At 49.4% G+C, this 16,700-nt stretch overlaps 1 protein-coding gene across 4 annotated transcripts in view; it reads left to right on the top strand.

Moving 5' to 3' along the window:
* Positions 1-16,700, top strand: part of obsl1a (obscurin like cytoskeletal adaptor 1a) — a 192,428-nt gene that overhangs the window by 59,197 nt on the left and 116,531 nt on the right. For all 4 annotated transcript variants that reach the window (XM_070875141.1, XM_070875142.1, XM_070875143.1 and 1 more), the window contains 2 exons: positions 1,543-1,818; positions 15,129-15,401. In XM_070875141.1, the coding sequence (XP_070731242.1) occupies positions 1,543-1,818; positions 15,129-15,401 (549 nt within the window). The remainder of the gene's footprint in view (positions 1-1,542; positions 1,819-15,128; positions 15,402-16,700) is intronic.

The raw sequence follows: 16,700 nt of genomic DNA on the forward strand, positions 1-16,700 counted from the left end.
CAACCCTCCCGAGATGTCTGCACTCCTCTAATCCTGCCCTCTTGACCATCCCTGATTATAATCGCTCCACCATTGGTGGCCGTGTCTTTTGTTGCCTGGGCCCTAAGCTCTGGAACTCCCTCCCTAAACCTCTCCGCCTCTCTAACTCTCTTTCCTCCTTCAAGCTGCTCCTTAAAACCTCCCTCTGTGACCAAGCTTTTGGTCACCTGCGCTAATTTCTCCTTATGCGGCTCGGTGTCAAATTTTTTATCTCTTAACACTCCTGTGAAGCACCTCGGGACGTTTCACTACGTTAAAGGTGCTATATAAATACAGGTTGTTATTGTTGTCTGCCGTGGCTCAGTGGGAAGCACTCTCTCCTCTCTGAGTCAGAAGGTTGTGGGTTCAAGTACTACGACAGAGAGTAATCCAGGCCGACACTCCTAGTGCATTACTGAGGCAGTGCTGCATTGTTGGAGGTGCCATCTTTCGGATGAGACCCAAACCGAGGCACCGTCTGCTCTCTCAGGTGGATATAAAAGATCCCATGGCACTATCTCGAAGAGGAGCAGGGGAGTTCTCCCCGGTGTCCTGGGGCCACTATTTATCCCTCAACCAACATCACTAAAACAGATTATCTGGTCATTATCACATTGCTGTTTGTAGAACCTTGTTGTGTGCAAATTGGCTGCTGCATTTCCTACATTACAACAGTGACTGCATTGTATCTATCCCATGCTGTACCTGCCCTGAGAGTGTTTGATGGGACAGTGTAGAGGGAGCTTTACTCTGTATCTAACCCCCTGTACCTGCCCTGGGAGTGTTTGATGGGACAGTGTAGAGGGAGCTTTACTCTGTATCTATCACATGCTGTACCTGCCCTGGGAGTGTTTGATGGGACAGTGTAGAGGGAGCTTTACTCTGTATCTAACCCGTGCTGTACCTGCCCTGGGAGTGTTTGATGGGACAGTGTAGAGGGAGCTTTACTCTGTATCTATCACATGCTGTACCTGCCCTGGGAGTGATTGATGGGACAGTGTAGAGGGAGCTTTACTCTGTATCTAACCCGGTGCTGTACCTGCCCTGGGAGTGTTTGATGGGACAGTGTAGAGGGAGCTTTACTCTGTATCTAACCCCCTGTACCTGCCCTGGGAGTGTTTGATGGGACAGTGTAGAGGAAGCTTTACTCTGTATCTATCACATGCTGTACCTGCCCTGGGAGTGATTGATGGGACAGTGTAGAGGGAGCTTTACTCTGTATCTAACCCCGTGCTGTACCTGCCCTGGGAGTGTTTGATGGGACAGTGTAGAGGGAGCTTTACTCTGTATCTAACCCCGTGCTGTACCTGCTCTGGGAGTGTTTGATGCGACAGTGTAGAGGGAGCTTTACTCTATATCTAACCCCCTGTACCTGCCCTGGGAGTGTTTGATGGGACAGTGTAGAGGGAGCTTTACTCTGTATCTAACCCCGTGCTGTACCTGCCCTGGGAGTGTTTGATGGGACAGTGTAGAGGGAGTTTTCTGTCACTGACCAACCCTTCGATGCTCCCCTCTGTGTTTCAGCTGCCCCGGTGACGATCGCGATGAGCCCGGGGATGGACCGAGTGTTGAGGATCGCGGTCTCCGATTCCATCATCCTGTGCTGCGAGCTGTCAAGATCGGACGGCCAGATCCGCTGGTGCAAAGACGGCGAAGAACTCGCCGCGAGTGACCGGGTCACCATGCAGTCCTTCGGCCCGATACGGAGGCTCATCGTCCAGTCCGCCCAGCCAGCGGATTCCGGGCAGTACTCCTGCGATGCGGGGGATGATGTCATCGCATTCAACGTCAACGTGTTAGGTACGACTTCCTTCGCTTCTGGAGAAGCTGGGATTGTTCTCCTTCGTGCAGAGAAGGTTAAAGGGAGATTTAATCGAGGTGTTCAAAATCATGAAGGATTTTGATGGAGTAAATCAGGAGAAACTATGGCAGGTGGGTCGATAACCAGAGGGCACAGATTTAAGGCGATTGGCAAAAGGTCCAGAGGGGGAGGTGAGGAAAAACCTTTTAACGCAGCGAGTGGTTAAGATCTGGAACGCGCTGCTTGAAAGGGCAATGGTGCAATTTCAATCGTAGCCTTCAAAATGGAATTGGATAAATACAGAAAAGATTTACGAGAATGGTTCCAGGGATGAGGGACTTCAGTGATGTGGAGAGACTGGAGAAGCTGGGGTTGTTCTCCTTGGAGCAGAGAAGGTCGAAAGGAGATTTGATCGAGGTGTTCAAAATCATGAGGGGCCTGGACAGAGTAGATCGAGAGAGAAACTGTTCCCATTGGTGGAAGGATCGAGATCACCTCTCATTCTTCTGAATTCCAATGAGTAGAGGCCCAACCTACTCAACCTTTCCTCATAAGTCAACCCCCTCATCTCCGGAATCAACCGAGTGAACCTTCTCTGAACAGCCTCCAAAGCAAGTATATCCTGACTTAAATACAGATTTAAGGTGATTGGCAGAAGAGCCAAAGGCGACTTGAGGAAAACTTTTTACGCAGCGAGTGGTTAAGATCTGGAATGTGCTGCCTGAGAGGGTGGTGGAGGCAGACTCAATCGTGGCTTTCAAAAGGGAGTTAGATAAGTACCTGAAGGGAAAATAAATGTGCAGGGCTACGGGGAAAGGGCGGGGGAGTGGGACTGGCTGAGGGGCTCTTGCAGAGAGCCGGCACGGGCTCGACGGGCCGAATGGCCTCCTTCTGTGCTGTGACCGTTCGATGATTCTATTGCGTGAAGGATGGAATTTTAAAATATTGTTGGCAAGGGGCTTTTGCAAAGGCCTTGTTTGTTCAGACATCGCTTGCATGGAAACCATTTAAATTGAGCACCATCGGATGGGACTTGGTAACGAAGGCAGTGAATGAGAATAGGCTGAGAGCTGAGCGAGGTGGGTAGAATATTATTTCCAGTGTCCCATCCGGAAATTACAACTCATCCATGGCTTGATGACTCATCCAGCGCCATCAGATGTTTTACGGCATTCAAGGTGCTATATAAATGCAGGAACAGTAGGAACACCAGGGGGCCATTCGGCCCCTCGAGGCTGTTCCAACCTTCAATGAGGTTGGACAGTAAAGACTGCTGATTGTTTGACCCTGACAGCTCTCCAGATCTGACCTGGCCTCCTTCAAAAAAACACTGTTCACTTCATCAAACATGATTTGTCTTTAACATAAGAACATAAGAAATAGGAGCAGGAGTCGGCCATTCGGCCCCTCAAGCCTGCTCCGCCATTTAAGAAGATCATGGCTGATCCGATCATGGACTCAGCTCCACTTCCCCGCCCGCTCCCCATAACCCTTTACTCCCTTATCGCTCAAAAATCTGACTATCTCCACCTTAAATATATTCAATGACCCAGCCTCCACAGCTCTCTGGGGCAGAGAATTCCACAGATTTACAACCCTCTGAGAGAAGAAATTTCTCTTCATCTCAGTTTTAAATGGGCGGCCCCTTATTCTGAGACTATGTCCCCTAGTTTTAGTTTCCCCTATGAGGGGAAATATCCTCTCTGCATCCACCTTGTCAAGCCCCCTCATTATCTTATAGGTTTCGATAAGATCACCTCTCATTCTTCTGAATTCGAATGAGTAGAGGCCCAACCTACTCAACCTTTCCTCATAAGTCAACCCCCTCATCTCCGGAATCAACCTCGTGAACCTTCCCTGAACAGCCTCCAAAGCAAGTATATCCTGACTTAAATACGGAGACCAAAACTGTACGCAGTACTCCAGGTGTGGCCTCACCAATACCCTGTACAGTTGTAGCAGGACTTCTCTGCTTTTATACTCTATCCCCCTCACAATATAGGCCAACATTCATAGAAACATAGAAACATAGAAATTAGGTGCAGGAGTAGGCCATTCGTCCCTTCGAGCCTGCACCACCATTCAATACGATCATGGCTGATCATGCAACTTCAGTACCCCATTCCTGCTTTCTCGTCTTACCCCTTGATTCCTTTAGCCATAAGGGCCATATCTAACGCCTTTTGAATATATGTAACAAACTGTCCTCAACAACTTTCTGTGGAAGAGAATTCCACAGGTTCACAAATCTCTGGGTGAAGAAGTTTCTCCTCATCTCAGTTCTAAATGGCTTACCCCTTAGCCTTAGACTGTGACCCCTGGTTCTGGACTTCCCCAACATTGGGAACATTCTTCCTGCATCTAATCTGTCCAGTCCCGTCAGAATTTTATATGTTTCTATGAGATCCCCTCTCATTCTTCTAAATTCCAGTGAATATAAGCCTAGTCGATCCAGTCTTTCTTCATATGTCAGTCTGCCATCCCGGGAATCAGTCTGGTGAACCTTCGCTGCACTCCCTCTATAGCAAGAATGTCCTTCCTCAGATTAGGAGACCAAAACTGCACACAATACTCAAGGTGTGGTCTCACCAAGGCCCTGTTCAACTGCAGTAAGACCTCCCTGCTCCTATACTCAAATACCCTCGCTATGAAGGCCAACATGCCATTTGCCTTCTCTACTGCCTGCTGTACCTGCATGCCAACTTTCAATGACTGATGTACCATGACACCCGGGTCTCGTTGCACCTCCCCTTTTACTAATCTGTCACCATTCAGATAATAATCTGCCTTCCTGCTTTTGCAACCAAAGTGGATAACCTCACAGTTATCCACATTATACTGCATCTGCCATGCATTTTTCCATTCACCTAACCTGTCCAAGTCACCCTGCAGCCTCCTGGCATCCTCCTCATAGCGCGCACTGCCACCCAGCTTAGTGTCATCCGCAAACTTGGAGATATTACATTCAATTCCTTTGTCTAAATCATTAATATATATTGTAACTAGCTGGGGTCCCAGCACTGAACCCTGCGGTATCCCACTCGTCACTGCCTGCCATTCTGAAAAGGACCCGTTTATTCAAACTCTTTGCTTCCTGTCTGCCAACCAGTTCTCTATCCACGTCAGTACATTACCCCCAATACCATGTGCTTTAATTTTGCACACCAATCTCTTGTGTGGGACCTTGTCAAAATCCTTTTGAAAGTCCAAATACACCACATCCACTGGTTCTCCCTTGTCCACTCTACTAGTTACATCCTCAAAAAATTCTAGAAGATTTGTCAAGCATGATTTTCCTTTCATAAATCCATGCTGACTTGGACCGATCCTGTCGCTGCTTTCCAAATGCACTGCTATTACATCTTTAATAATTGATTCCAACATTTTCCCCACTACCGATGTCAGGCTAACCAGTCTATAATTACCCGTTTTCTCTCTCCCTCCTTTTTTAAAAAGTGGGGTTACATTAGCTGCCCTCCAGTCCATAGGAACTGAACCAGAGTCGATAGAATGTTGGAAAATGATCACCAATGCATCACTATTTCTCGAGCCACTTCCTTAAGTACTCTGGGATGCAAACTATCAGGCCCTGGGGATTTATCGGCCTCCAGTCCCTTCAACAATCCGGTTGTGTCACATTCACCAGTACTGATAGTAGCTCTGAGTCAGAAGGTTGTGGGTTTGGGTCCCTCTCCAGGGACTTGAGCACATAAATCCAGGCTGACACTCCCAGTGCAGGGCTGAGGGAGCGCTGCACTGTCGGAGGTGCCGTCTTTTGGATGAGACATTAAACCGAGGCCCTGTCTGCTCTCTCAGGTGGATGTAAAAGATCTTATGGCCACTATTTCGAAGAAGAGCAGGGGAGTTCTCCCCAGTGTCCTGGGGCCAATATTTACCTCTCAATCAACATAACAAAAACAGATGATCTAGGTCATTATCATATTGCTGTTTATGGGAGCTTGCTGTGCGCAAATTGACTGCCGCATTTCCCACATTACAACAGTGACTACACTCCGAAAGCACTTCATTGCCTGAGATGCCTGGTGGGCATGAAAGGCGCTATATAAATGCAAGTCTTTCTTTATTAGTCCAGATTTTTTGAATTAACTGCATGTAAATTCCCCGTGGATCCTAATGAGTTCTGAACTCCCGTTTACTAAGACCATTAGTCCGAGCCTCTGAATTACTAACGTAACCACCATGCTACCATACCCCTGATCAACTTGGTCGTTTATCTCATTACTGTTGGTGGGATCTTCTGCAAAAGCTATTCTCGTCTACAGGTGAATCACGTGGAAATGTGCCCTATATACCTACAAGTCCTTTCCTGTTTACACTTACTAGACTCAGATGACTCAGTTAAAGATTACCTTGGAGGTACTGAAAATTAGGCTGCATTCCTATTTTTGACAATGTTCCTCTAATTCTGCCCTCTTGACCATCCCTGATTATAATCGCTCCACCATCGGTGGCCGTGCCTTCTGTTGCCTGGGCCCCAAGCTCTGGAACTCCCTCCCTAAACCTCTCCGCCTCTCTACCTCTCTCTCCTCCTTCAAGACGCTCCTTAAAACCGACCTCTTTGATCCTGCGCTAATTTCTCCTTATGCGGCTCGGTGTCAAATTTTTAACTCATAATTCTCCTGTGAAGCACCTTGGGACGTTTCACTACATTAAAGGCGCTATATAAATGCAAGTTGTTGGAATAGTTATGATAACATTCCCAGCTGAGGAGGGAGAAGGGAGGTCATGGAGCACTTTGCTCACTCAAGAATTAAAGGAAAGATCCTGCATCTATATATCGCATTTCACAACCTCCCAAAGTGCATGACAGACAATTTACGCACAGCAAGCTTCCACAAAAAGCAATGAGATAATGACCAGATAATCTGTTTCTTAGTGATGTTGATTGAGGGATAAATATTTGCCGCCACAGGACACTAGGAGGAACTTCCCCCTGCTCTTCTTCAAAATAGTGGCCTTGGGATCTTTTACATCCAACCGAGAGGGGCAGATGGGGGCCTCGGTTTAACTGTTTCACACGAAACACGTCAGTGCTGCGGCAGTGCAGCACTCCCTCAGCACTGACACCGGGAGCGTCAACCCGGATTTTGCGCTCAAGTCTCTGGAACAGGACTGGAACCCAAGACCTCTCGACTAATGGAGTTGTTCAATGGGTTACAGATGGAGGAAAAGCAATGTGTGAGGAGGACACAAAAAACCTGCAAAAGGACATAGACAGGCTAAGAGAGTGGGCAAAAATTTGGCAGATGGAGTATAATGTTGGAAAGTGTGAGGTCATGCACTTTGGCAGAAAAAAAATCAAAGAGCAAGTTATTATTTAAATGGGGAAAGATTGCAAAGTGCCGCAATACAGCGGGACCTGGGGGTACTTGTGCATGAAACACAAAAGGTTACTTTGCAGGTACAGCAAGTGATCAGGAAGGCCAATGGAATCTTGGCCTTTATTGCAAAGAGGATGGAGTATAAAAGCCGGGAAGTCTTGCTACAGTTATACAGGGTATTGATGCGTGCAGTTTTGGTCTCCATATTTAAGAAAGGATATACTTGCTTTGGAGGCAGTTCAGAGAAGGTTCACTCGGTTGATTCCGGAGATGAGGGGGTTGACTTATGAGGAAAGGTTGAGTAGGTTGGGCCTCTACTCAGTGGAATTCAGAAGAATGAGAGGTGATCTTATCGAAACGTATAAGATTATGAGGGGGCTTGACAAGGTGGATGCAGAGAGGATGTTTCCACTGATGGGGGAGACTAGAACTAGAGGGCACGATCTTAGAATAAGGGGCCACCCATTTAAAACTGAGATGAGGAGAAATTTCTTCTCTCAGAGGGTTGTAAATCTGTGGAATTCGCTGCCTCAGAGAGCTGTTGAAGCTGGGACATTGAATATATTTAAGACAGAGATAGACAGTTTCTTAACCAATAAGGGAATAAAGGGTTATGGGGAGCGGGCGGGGAAATGGAGCTGAGTCCATGATCAGATCAGCCATGATCGTATTAAATGGCGGAGCAGGCTCGAGGGGACGTATGGCCGACTCCTGCTCCTATTTCTTATGTTCTTATGTTACCTAGGAAGGACTTTGTAGGGTCAGTGTAATCGGACTAGCGGGGCAGTGCAGTGGTTCTGGGAGACTCGGTGGGATTGAGGGACAGTGTGGAGGCAGCAGCGTAAGGTTGTTTGGGGTCGAGTGGCTTGAACTGGTTCTAAAAACATTTATGTCCTTAAGTAACCCGATACGCGGTGCAGTAATGGACCCTGAATAGTAACTAACCCAGAGATCTGGCTCTGCACAGCGTCTATCTCTGTTGGCAGCTGTTGCTGCACTTGCAATATAATTTATAACATTTCAGACAAGCATTTGTGGCGTTTCGAATTCACCCGTCCACTCTTGTTCGGAGTTGTGTCCTCTGACATTCCTCGCATACCAGCTCTTGATGAATCTGTCGGAATGGATTGTATTGAATAATTCAGCCCTGGCTTTAATCTCCTTTGGTGGGACAAGGCCTTGGAGACGCGGCAGAGGAGATTTATTGGAATGGTACCAGGGTCATAATAAAATAAGAATAGGAGCAGGAGTCAGCCATACGGCCCCTCGAGCCTGCTCCACCATTCAATAAGATCATGGCTGATCCGATCATGGACTCAGCTCCACTTTCCTGCCCGCTCCCCATAACCCTTTACTCCCTTACTGCTCAACAATCTGTCTATCTCCGCCTTAAATACATTCAATGTCCCAGCTTCCACAGCTCTCTGAGGCAGCGAATTCCACAGATTTACAACCCTCTGAGAGAAGAAATTCCTCCTCATCTCAGTTTTAAATGGGCGGCCCCTTATTCTAAGTCCCCTTGTTTTAGTTTCCCCTGTGTGGAAAAAGCCTTTCTGCATCCACCTTGTCGAGGAACATCAGTTACGTGGAGAATCTGGAGAAGCTGGGGTCGTTGTCCTTAAAACAGAGAAGGTTAAGGGGAGATTTGATGGACGCGTTTGAAATTAGATGGGGATTTGATAGAGTAAGTCAGGAGAAACTGGTCCCACTGGAGTACCCTCCCTAAACCTCTCCGCCTCTCCACCTCTCCCTCCTCCTTTCAGACGCTGCTTAAAAATCCCCTCTTTCACCTCACCTGTCCTAATATCTCCTTATGTTGCTCGTGTCAAATGTTGTTTCCTTATCGCACCTGTGAAGCACCGTGGGATAACATAAGAACATAACATAAGAATTAGGAACAGGAGTAGGCCATCTAGCCCCTCGAGCCTGCTCCGCCATTTAACAAGATCATGGCTGATCTGGCCGTGGACTCAGCTCCACTTACCCGCCTGCTCCCCGTAACCCTTAGTTCCCTTATTGGTTAAAAATCTATTTATCTGTGATTTGAATACATTCAATGAGCTAGTCTCAACTGCTTCCTTGGGCAGAGAATTCCACAGATTCACAACCCTCTGGGAAAAGAAATTCCTTCTCAACTCGGTTTTAAATTGGCTCCCCCGTATTTTGAGGTTGTGCCCCCTAGTTCTACTCTCCCCTACCAGTGGAAACAACCTCTCTGCCTCTATCTTGTGTATCCCTTTCATTATTTTAAATGTTTCTATAAGATCACCCCTCATCCTTCTGAACCCCAACGAGTAAAGACCCAATCTGCTCAATCTATCATCATAAGGTAACCCCCTCATCTCCGGAATCAGCCTAGTGAATCGTCTCTGTACCCCCTCCAAAGCTAGTATATCCTTCCTTAAGTAAGGTGACCAAAACTGCACGCAGCACTCCAGGTGCGGCCTTAACAATACCCTATACAGTTGCAGCAGGACCTCCCTGCTTTTGTGCTCCATCCCTCTCGCAATGAAGGCCAACATTCCATTCGCCTTCCTGATTACCTGCTGCACCTGCAAACTAACTTTTTGGGATTCATGCACAAGGACCCCCAGGTCCCTCTGCACCGCAGCATGTTGTAATTTCTCCCCATTCAAATAATATTCCCTTTTACTATTTTTTTTCCCAAGCTGGATGACCTCACACTTTCCGACATTGTATTCCATTTGCCAAACCTTAGCCCATTCGCTTAACCTATCTAAATCTCTTTGCAGCCTCTCTGTGTCCTCTGCACAACCCGCTTTCCCACTAATCTTTGTGTCATCTGCAAATTTTGTTACACTACACTTTGTCCCCTCTTCCAGGTCATCTATGTATATTGTAAACAGTTGTGGTCCCAGCACCGATCCCTGTGGCACACCACTAACCACCGATTTCCAACCCGAAAAGGACCCATTTATCCCGACTCTCTGCTTTCTGTTAGCCAGCCAATTCTCGATCCATGCTAATACATTTCCTCTGACCCCGCGTACCTTTATCTTCTGCAGTAACCTTTTGTGTGGCACCTTATCGAATGCCTTTTGGAAATCTAAATACACCACATCCATTGGTACACCTCTATCCACCATGCTCGTTATATCCTCAAAGAATTCCAGTAAATTAGTTAAACATGATTTCCCCTTCATGAATCCATGTTGCGTCTGCTTGATTGCACTATTCCTATCTAGATGTCCCGCTATTTCTTCCTTAATGATAGCTTCAAGCATTTTCCCCACTACAGATGTTAAACTAACCGGCCTATAGTTACCTGCCTTTTGTCTGCCCCCTTTTTTAAACAGAGGCGTTACATTTGCTGCTTTCCAATCACTGGTATCTCCCCAGAGTCCAGAGAATTTTGGTAGATTATAACGAATGCAACTGCTATAACTTCCGCCATCTCTTTTAATACCCTGGGATGCATTTCATCCAGTCCAGGGGACTTGTCTACCTTGAGTCCCATTAGCCTCTCCAGCACTACCCCCCGAGTGATAGTGATTATCTCAAAGTCCTCCCTTCCCACATTCCTGTGACCAGCAATTTTTGGCATGGTTTTCGTGGCTTCCACTGTGAAGACCGAAGCAAAATAATTGTTTAAGGTCTCAGCCATTTCCACATTTCCCATTATTAAGGGACCAACATTTTCTAAGGGACCAACATTTACTTTAGTCACTCTTTTCCATTTTATTTCTCGGTAAAAGCTTTTACTATCTGTTTTTATGTTTTGCGCAAGTTTACTTTCGTAATCTATCTTTCCTTTCTTTATTGCTTTCTTAGTCATTCTTTGCTGTCGTTTAAAATTTTCCCAATCTTCTAGTTTCCCACTAACCTTGGCCACCTTATACGCATTGGTTTTTAATTTGATACTCTCCCTTATTTCCTTGGTTATCCACGGCTGGTTATCCCTTCTCTTACCGCCCTTCTTTTTCACTGGAATATATTTTTGTTGCGCACTATGAAAGAGCTCCTTAAAAGTCCTCCACTGTTCCTCAATTGTGCCACTGTTTAGTCTGTGTTTCCAGTCTACTTTAGCCAACTCTGCCCTCATCCCACTGTAGTCCCCTTTGTTTAAGCATAGTACGCTCGTTTCTGACACAACTTCCTCACCCTCAATCTGTATTACAAATTCAACTATACTGTGATCACTCATTCCGAGAGGATCTTTTACTAGGAGATCATTTATTATTCCTGTCTCATTACACAGGACCAGATCTAAGATAGCTTGCTCCCTTGTAGGTTCTGTAACATACTGTTCTAAGAAACAATCCCGTATGCATTCTATGAATTCCTCCTCAAGGCTACCCCGTGCGATTTGATTTGACCAATCGATATGTAGGTTAAAATCCCCCATGATTACTGCCGTTCCTTTTTCACATGCCTCCATTATTCCTTTGATTATTGTCTGCCCCACCGTGAAGTTATTATTTGGGGGACCCTGCGGTCATCCCCCTGCAAAACAAATACACCGCTTTGAGTACTGTTGAGGGGGGTGATTCATCAGGGGAGGGCAGCAGCAGCCAAGTTCATGGCACCATGGCTGGCTCTGCTGCACAGGAGGGCAGGAAAAAGAGTGGGAGAGTGATAGTAATAGGGGATTCAATCATAAGGGGAATAGATAGGCGTTTCTGCGGCCGCAACCGAGACTCCAGGATGGCATGTTGCCTCCCTTGTGCAAGGGTATTAAAGGCTCTATATAAATATAAATTGTTGTTGTTGTGGTCGGTGTGTATTGAGTTGCTATTCTACTATGGAGACAGCACACCGAGTCTGTGCCTGTCCCTAGGGGGTCACTGGATAGAGATCAGGAGCAGGAAACATAAGAACATAAGAATGAGGAGCAGGAGTCGGCCATTCGACCCCTCGAGACTGCTCCACCATTCAATAAGATCACGGCTGCTCATCGACCTGAACTCCACTTTCCCGCCTGATCCCCATATCCCTTGATTCCCCGAGAGTCCAAAAATCTATCGATCTCAACGACTGAGCACCCACAGCTCTCTGTGGTTCCCCCTCTCTCTGACCCCATCCCCCCTCTTCCTGACCCCCATTCCCCCTCTCCCTGACCCCCATTCCCCCTCTCCCTGACCCCCATTCCCCCTCTCCCTGACCCCCATTCCCCCTCTCCCTGACCCCCATTCCCCCTCTCCCTGACCCCATTCCCCCTCTCCCTGACCCCATTCCCCCTCTCCCTGACCCCATTCCCCCTCTCCCTGACCCCATTCCCCCTCTCTCTGACCCCATTCCCCCTCTCTCTGACCCCATCCCCCCTCTCCCTGACCCCCATTCCCCCTCTGATCCCCATTCCCCCTTCTCCCTGACCCCCATTCCCCCCTCTCCCTGACCCCCATTCCCCCCTCTCCCTGATCCCATTCCCCCTCTCTCTGACCCCCATTCCCCCTTCTCTCTGATCCCATTCCCCCCTTGCCCTGACCCCCATCCCCCCTCTCCCTGACCCCCATTCCCCCTCTCTCTGATCCCATGCCCCCCTCACCCTAACCCCCATCCCCCCTCTCCCTGACCCCCATTCCCCCTCTCTCTGATCCCATTCCCCCCTCTTGCTGACCCCCCATTTCCCCCTCTCCCTGACCCCCATTCCCCCTCTCTCTGATCCCATTCCCCCCTCTCCCTGACCCCATTTCCCCCTCTCCCTGACCCCCATTCCCCCTCTCCCTGACCCCCAATCACTCTCTGACCCCCATTCCCCCTCTCACTGACCCCCAATCACTCTCTGACCCCCATTCCCCCTCTCCCTGACCCCCAATAACTCTGACCCCCATTCCCCCTCTCCCTGACCCCCAATCACTCTCTGACCCTCATTCCCCACTCTCCCTGACCCCATTCCCCACTCTCCCTGACCCCATTCCCCCTCTCTCTGACCCCCAATCACTCTCTGACCCCCATTCCCCCTCTTCCTGACCCCATTCCCCCTCTCCCTGACCCTATTCCCCCCTCTCCCTGACTCCCATTCCCCCCTCTCTCTGACCCCCAATCACTCTCTGACCCCATTCCCCCCTCTCACTGACCCCCATTCCCCCTCTCCCGACCCCATTCCCTCTCTCCCTGACCCCATCCCCCCCTCTCCCTGACCCCATCCCCCCCTCTCCCTGACCCCATCCCCCCCTCTCCCTGACCCCATTCCCCCCTCTCCCTGACCCCATTCCCCCCTCTCCCTGACCCCATTCCCACCCTCTCCCTGACCCCATTCCCCTCTCTCCCTGACCCCATTCCCCCCTCTCCCTGACCTCCATTCCCCCTCTCCCTGACCTCCATTCCCCCTCTCCCTGACCTCAATTCCCCCTCTCTCTGACCCCATTCCCCCCTCTCTCTGATCCCATTCCCCCCTCTCCCTGACCCCCATTCATCCCCTCTCCCTGACCCCATTCCCCCCTCTCTCTGATCCCATTCCCCCCTCTCCCTGACCCCATTCCCCCTCTCCCTGACTTCATTCCCCCTCTCCCTGACCCCTATTCCCCCTCTCCCTGACCCCTATTCCCCCTCTCACTGACCCCCATTCCCCCCTCTCCCTGACCCCCATTCCCCCCTCTCCCTGACCCCCATTCACCCTCTCATTGACTCCCAATCACTCTCTGACCTCACCCGTTCCCCAGTCTTCCCAATAACAACAACAACAACAACAACAACATAGTGAAACATCCCAAGGCGCTTCACAGTCTTATGAGACAAAGTTTTGACACTGAGACACAGAAGGAGAAATTAGCGCAGGTGACCAGAAGCTTGGTCGAAGAGGGAGGTTTTAAGGAGTGTCTTGAAGGAGGAAAGAGAGGCAGAGAAACAGAGAGGTTTAGGGAGGGAGTTCCAGAGCTGGGGGCCCAGGCAACTGAAGGCACGGCCATCGATGGTGGAGCGATTACAATCAGGGATGGTCAGGGGGACACCCACTGACCCCCATTACCCATCTCTTCCCCTGAACCTTCCAATCTCATTGTCCTCGACTGATGTGTCCCTCCTTCTGACACCTCGGGCTGAGGGCACTGATTGGGATACCAAGCTGGGATCCGCTGGTCTCTGGATCAATGTAATTTTTAATCAGTGGTGGGAAAACTCCCCAGGGGCACTTCAAAGTCCTCTAGGACAGGCAGGTCCTTTTGGTAACCATTTACTGTCGAACATCGACAACCACTCCATCTCTCAGCTAATGGGAGAGATTGTGACCTCTGTATACTATAGGCAGGAATTCCCATCAGACCAGGAGTTCCAGGCTCCAGTCTACACAGGCGCAATCCCTGCCATAAACACTGGGGGCAGTGCTGAGAGGAGAGTGGTTCCTCTCCAGCGGACTCAGGTAGGAAAGGGCTCAGCAGGTGGGAAGGGGCGGGGGTACTTGGGACAGATAGCAATGAAAGGGAAATGGATGATAGTGAACGAAAGGGTTGGATCAAAGGGAGTGGGGGTAATGGTGGGGGCGATGGGTGGGGCGATGGATGGGGTGATGGATGGGGAAATGGATGGTCAGGGTGATGCCTGGGGCAATGAAGGACAGCAATTTAGGAGTGGTGCCTCGGAGTCGGTGCGAGGAATTAAAGCAACTCTTTGGGATTTGGAGTAAGGTTCATTCCAACATTAATGGAGGGAGTGAGGGCGGAAGAGTGAGAGCATTAACGGAGGGAGGGAGGGAGATTGACAGTATTAACTGAGGGAGAGAGAGAGAGAGAGAGAGAGTGACAGTATTAACTGAGGGAGGGAGAGAGCGAGAGAGAGTGACAAGCATTAACGGAGGGAGGGAGAGTGACAGCGTTAACTGAGGGAGGGAGAGTTTGGGCATTAACGGAGGGATGAAGAGAGAGTGACAGCATTAATGGAGGGGGGGAGAGAGTGACGGCATTAACTGAGGGAGGGAGGGAGGGAGAATTTCAGCATGAACTGTATATGGTGCTCACACCCAGAATCCCCCCTGATCACGAAGTGTGCGTGTTACGACACTGTCCTTTCAGATTCTCCGGTGCGGATCGTGAACTGTGCGGACGACACGAAGGTGGAGTATCTCTGTGCCGAGCGCATCGCCCTGACCTGCGAGCTCTCCCGCCCCAACGCCCAAGTGAAGTGGTACAAGAACGGGCTGGAAGTGGAGGGGAGCGCTAATGTTACCATGGAGTCACTCGGTGTCCACAGGAGCCTGATTGTCCAGAGTGCCGGAACGGAAGATTCCGGAGAGTACGTGTGCGATGCTGGCGATGACTCCATCTTTTACGACATCACAGTGAGAGGTTAGAGAGCAGGCTAATAACAGTAGCTACCCTCCCACACGATGTTCGTTGGCCGCGACAGGCATTGGGGCCTCCGGAGGATGAGATTAGGCCCAGTATCTCACTGCAACATCTTTCTAGATCATTCCCAGCTCAGTATGGAATCGCTCGCCACTCTGGCCGGAGTGGAATGGTTCCACCACACACCAGAGATGGCCTGGGCTGAACTATTTAAATCTTGGTTCAGAGGTTCAACGGTTCAAGTCCCACTCTGGAGTCATGAGCCCATAATCCAGGCTGACACTCCCGGTGCAGTACTGCGGGAGCGCTGCACTGTCGGAGGGGTAGTACTGAGGGAGCCCCGCACTGTCGGAGGGACAGTACTGAGGGAGAGCCGCACTGACAGAGGGGCAGTACTGAGGGAGAGCCGCACTGTCGGAGGGGTAGTACTGAGGGAGTCCCGCACTGTTGGAGGGGCAGTACTGAGAGAGCGCCGCACTGTCAGAGGTGCTGTCTTTCGGGATGAGACGTTAAACCGAGGCCTCGTCTGCCTTCGTAGGTGGACGTAAAAGATCCCACGGCACTATTTCAAAGAAGAGCAGGGGAGTTATCCCCGGTGTCTTCGACCATTATTTATCCCTCAACCAGAATCACTAAAACAGATTATCTGGTCATTATCACATTGCTGTTTGTGGGAGCTTGCTGTGCGCAAATTGGCTGCCGCGTTTCCCACATTACAACAGTGACAGCACTCCAAAAGTACTTCATTGGCTGTGAAGCACTCAGGTGGTGAACGGCGCTATATGAATGTAGAGTCAGAGAATGATAGATTTTTATTAGGTAAGGGCACATTGCGTGAGAAATTGCGTAACACCTCGTTTGGGAATAATTTTTCAGGGAGCGCAAAAGTATTGCCAGGCGAGAATGATTTTCTGCTCCGGGGAACTTCTGTTTTAGCGCTCCAGGAGGGAAGTGGAGCAATAGCTCAAAGCGATCCCAATTCCATTAGAGCGCTAAAGTGTGAGAGCGGGGTGGTATTGGCAGGGCACTGAACGATGTTCTGTGCAGCACCCTGTCGCCTGTCCAGGCTCCTTCCCTCTCTTAAATGCAAGTGCCAATGTTGGTTTAAATCACTCTTCATGCTCTCTCTGTGGGGTCACGGGACCTATGTTAGGTGCATTACCGCCCCAATAAGAGCAAGTTATTATTTAAATGGAGAAAGATTGCAAAGTGCCGCAGTACAGTGGGACCTGGGGGTACTTGTGCATCAAACACAAAAGGATAGTATGCAGGTACAGCAAGTGATCAGGAAGGCCAATG

This window comes from Pristiophorus japonicus, chromosome 3, assembly GCF_044704955.1.
Source record: "Pristiophorus japonicus isolate sPriJap1 chromosome 3, sPriJap1.hap1, whole genome shotgun sequence".
Lineage (NCBI taxonomy): Eukaryota > Metazoa > Chordata > Chondrichthyes > Pristiophoridae > Pristiophorus > Pristiophorus japonicus.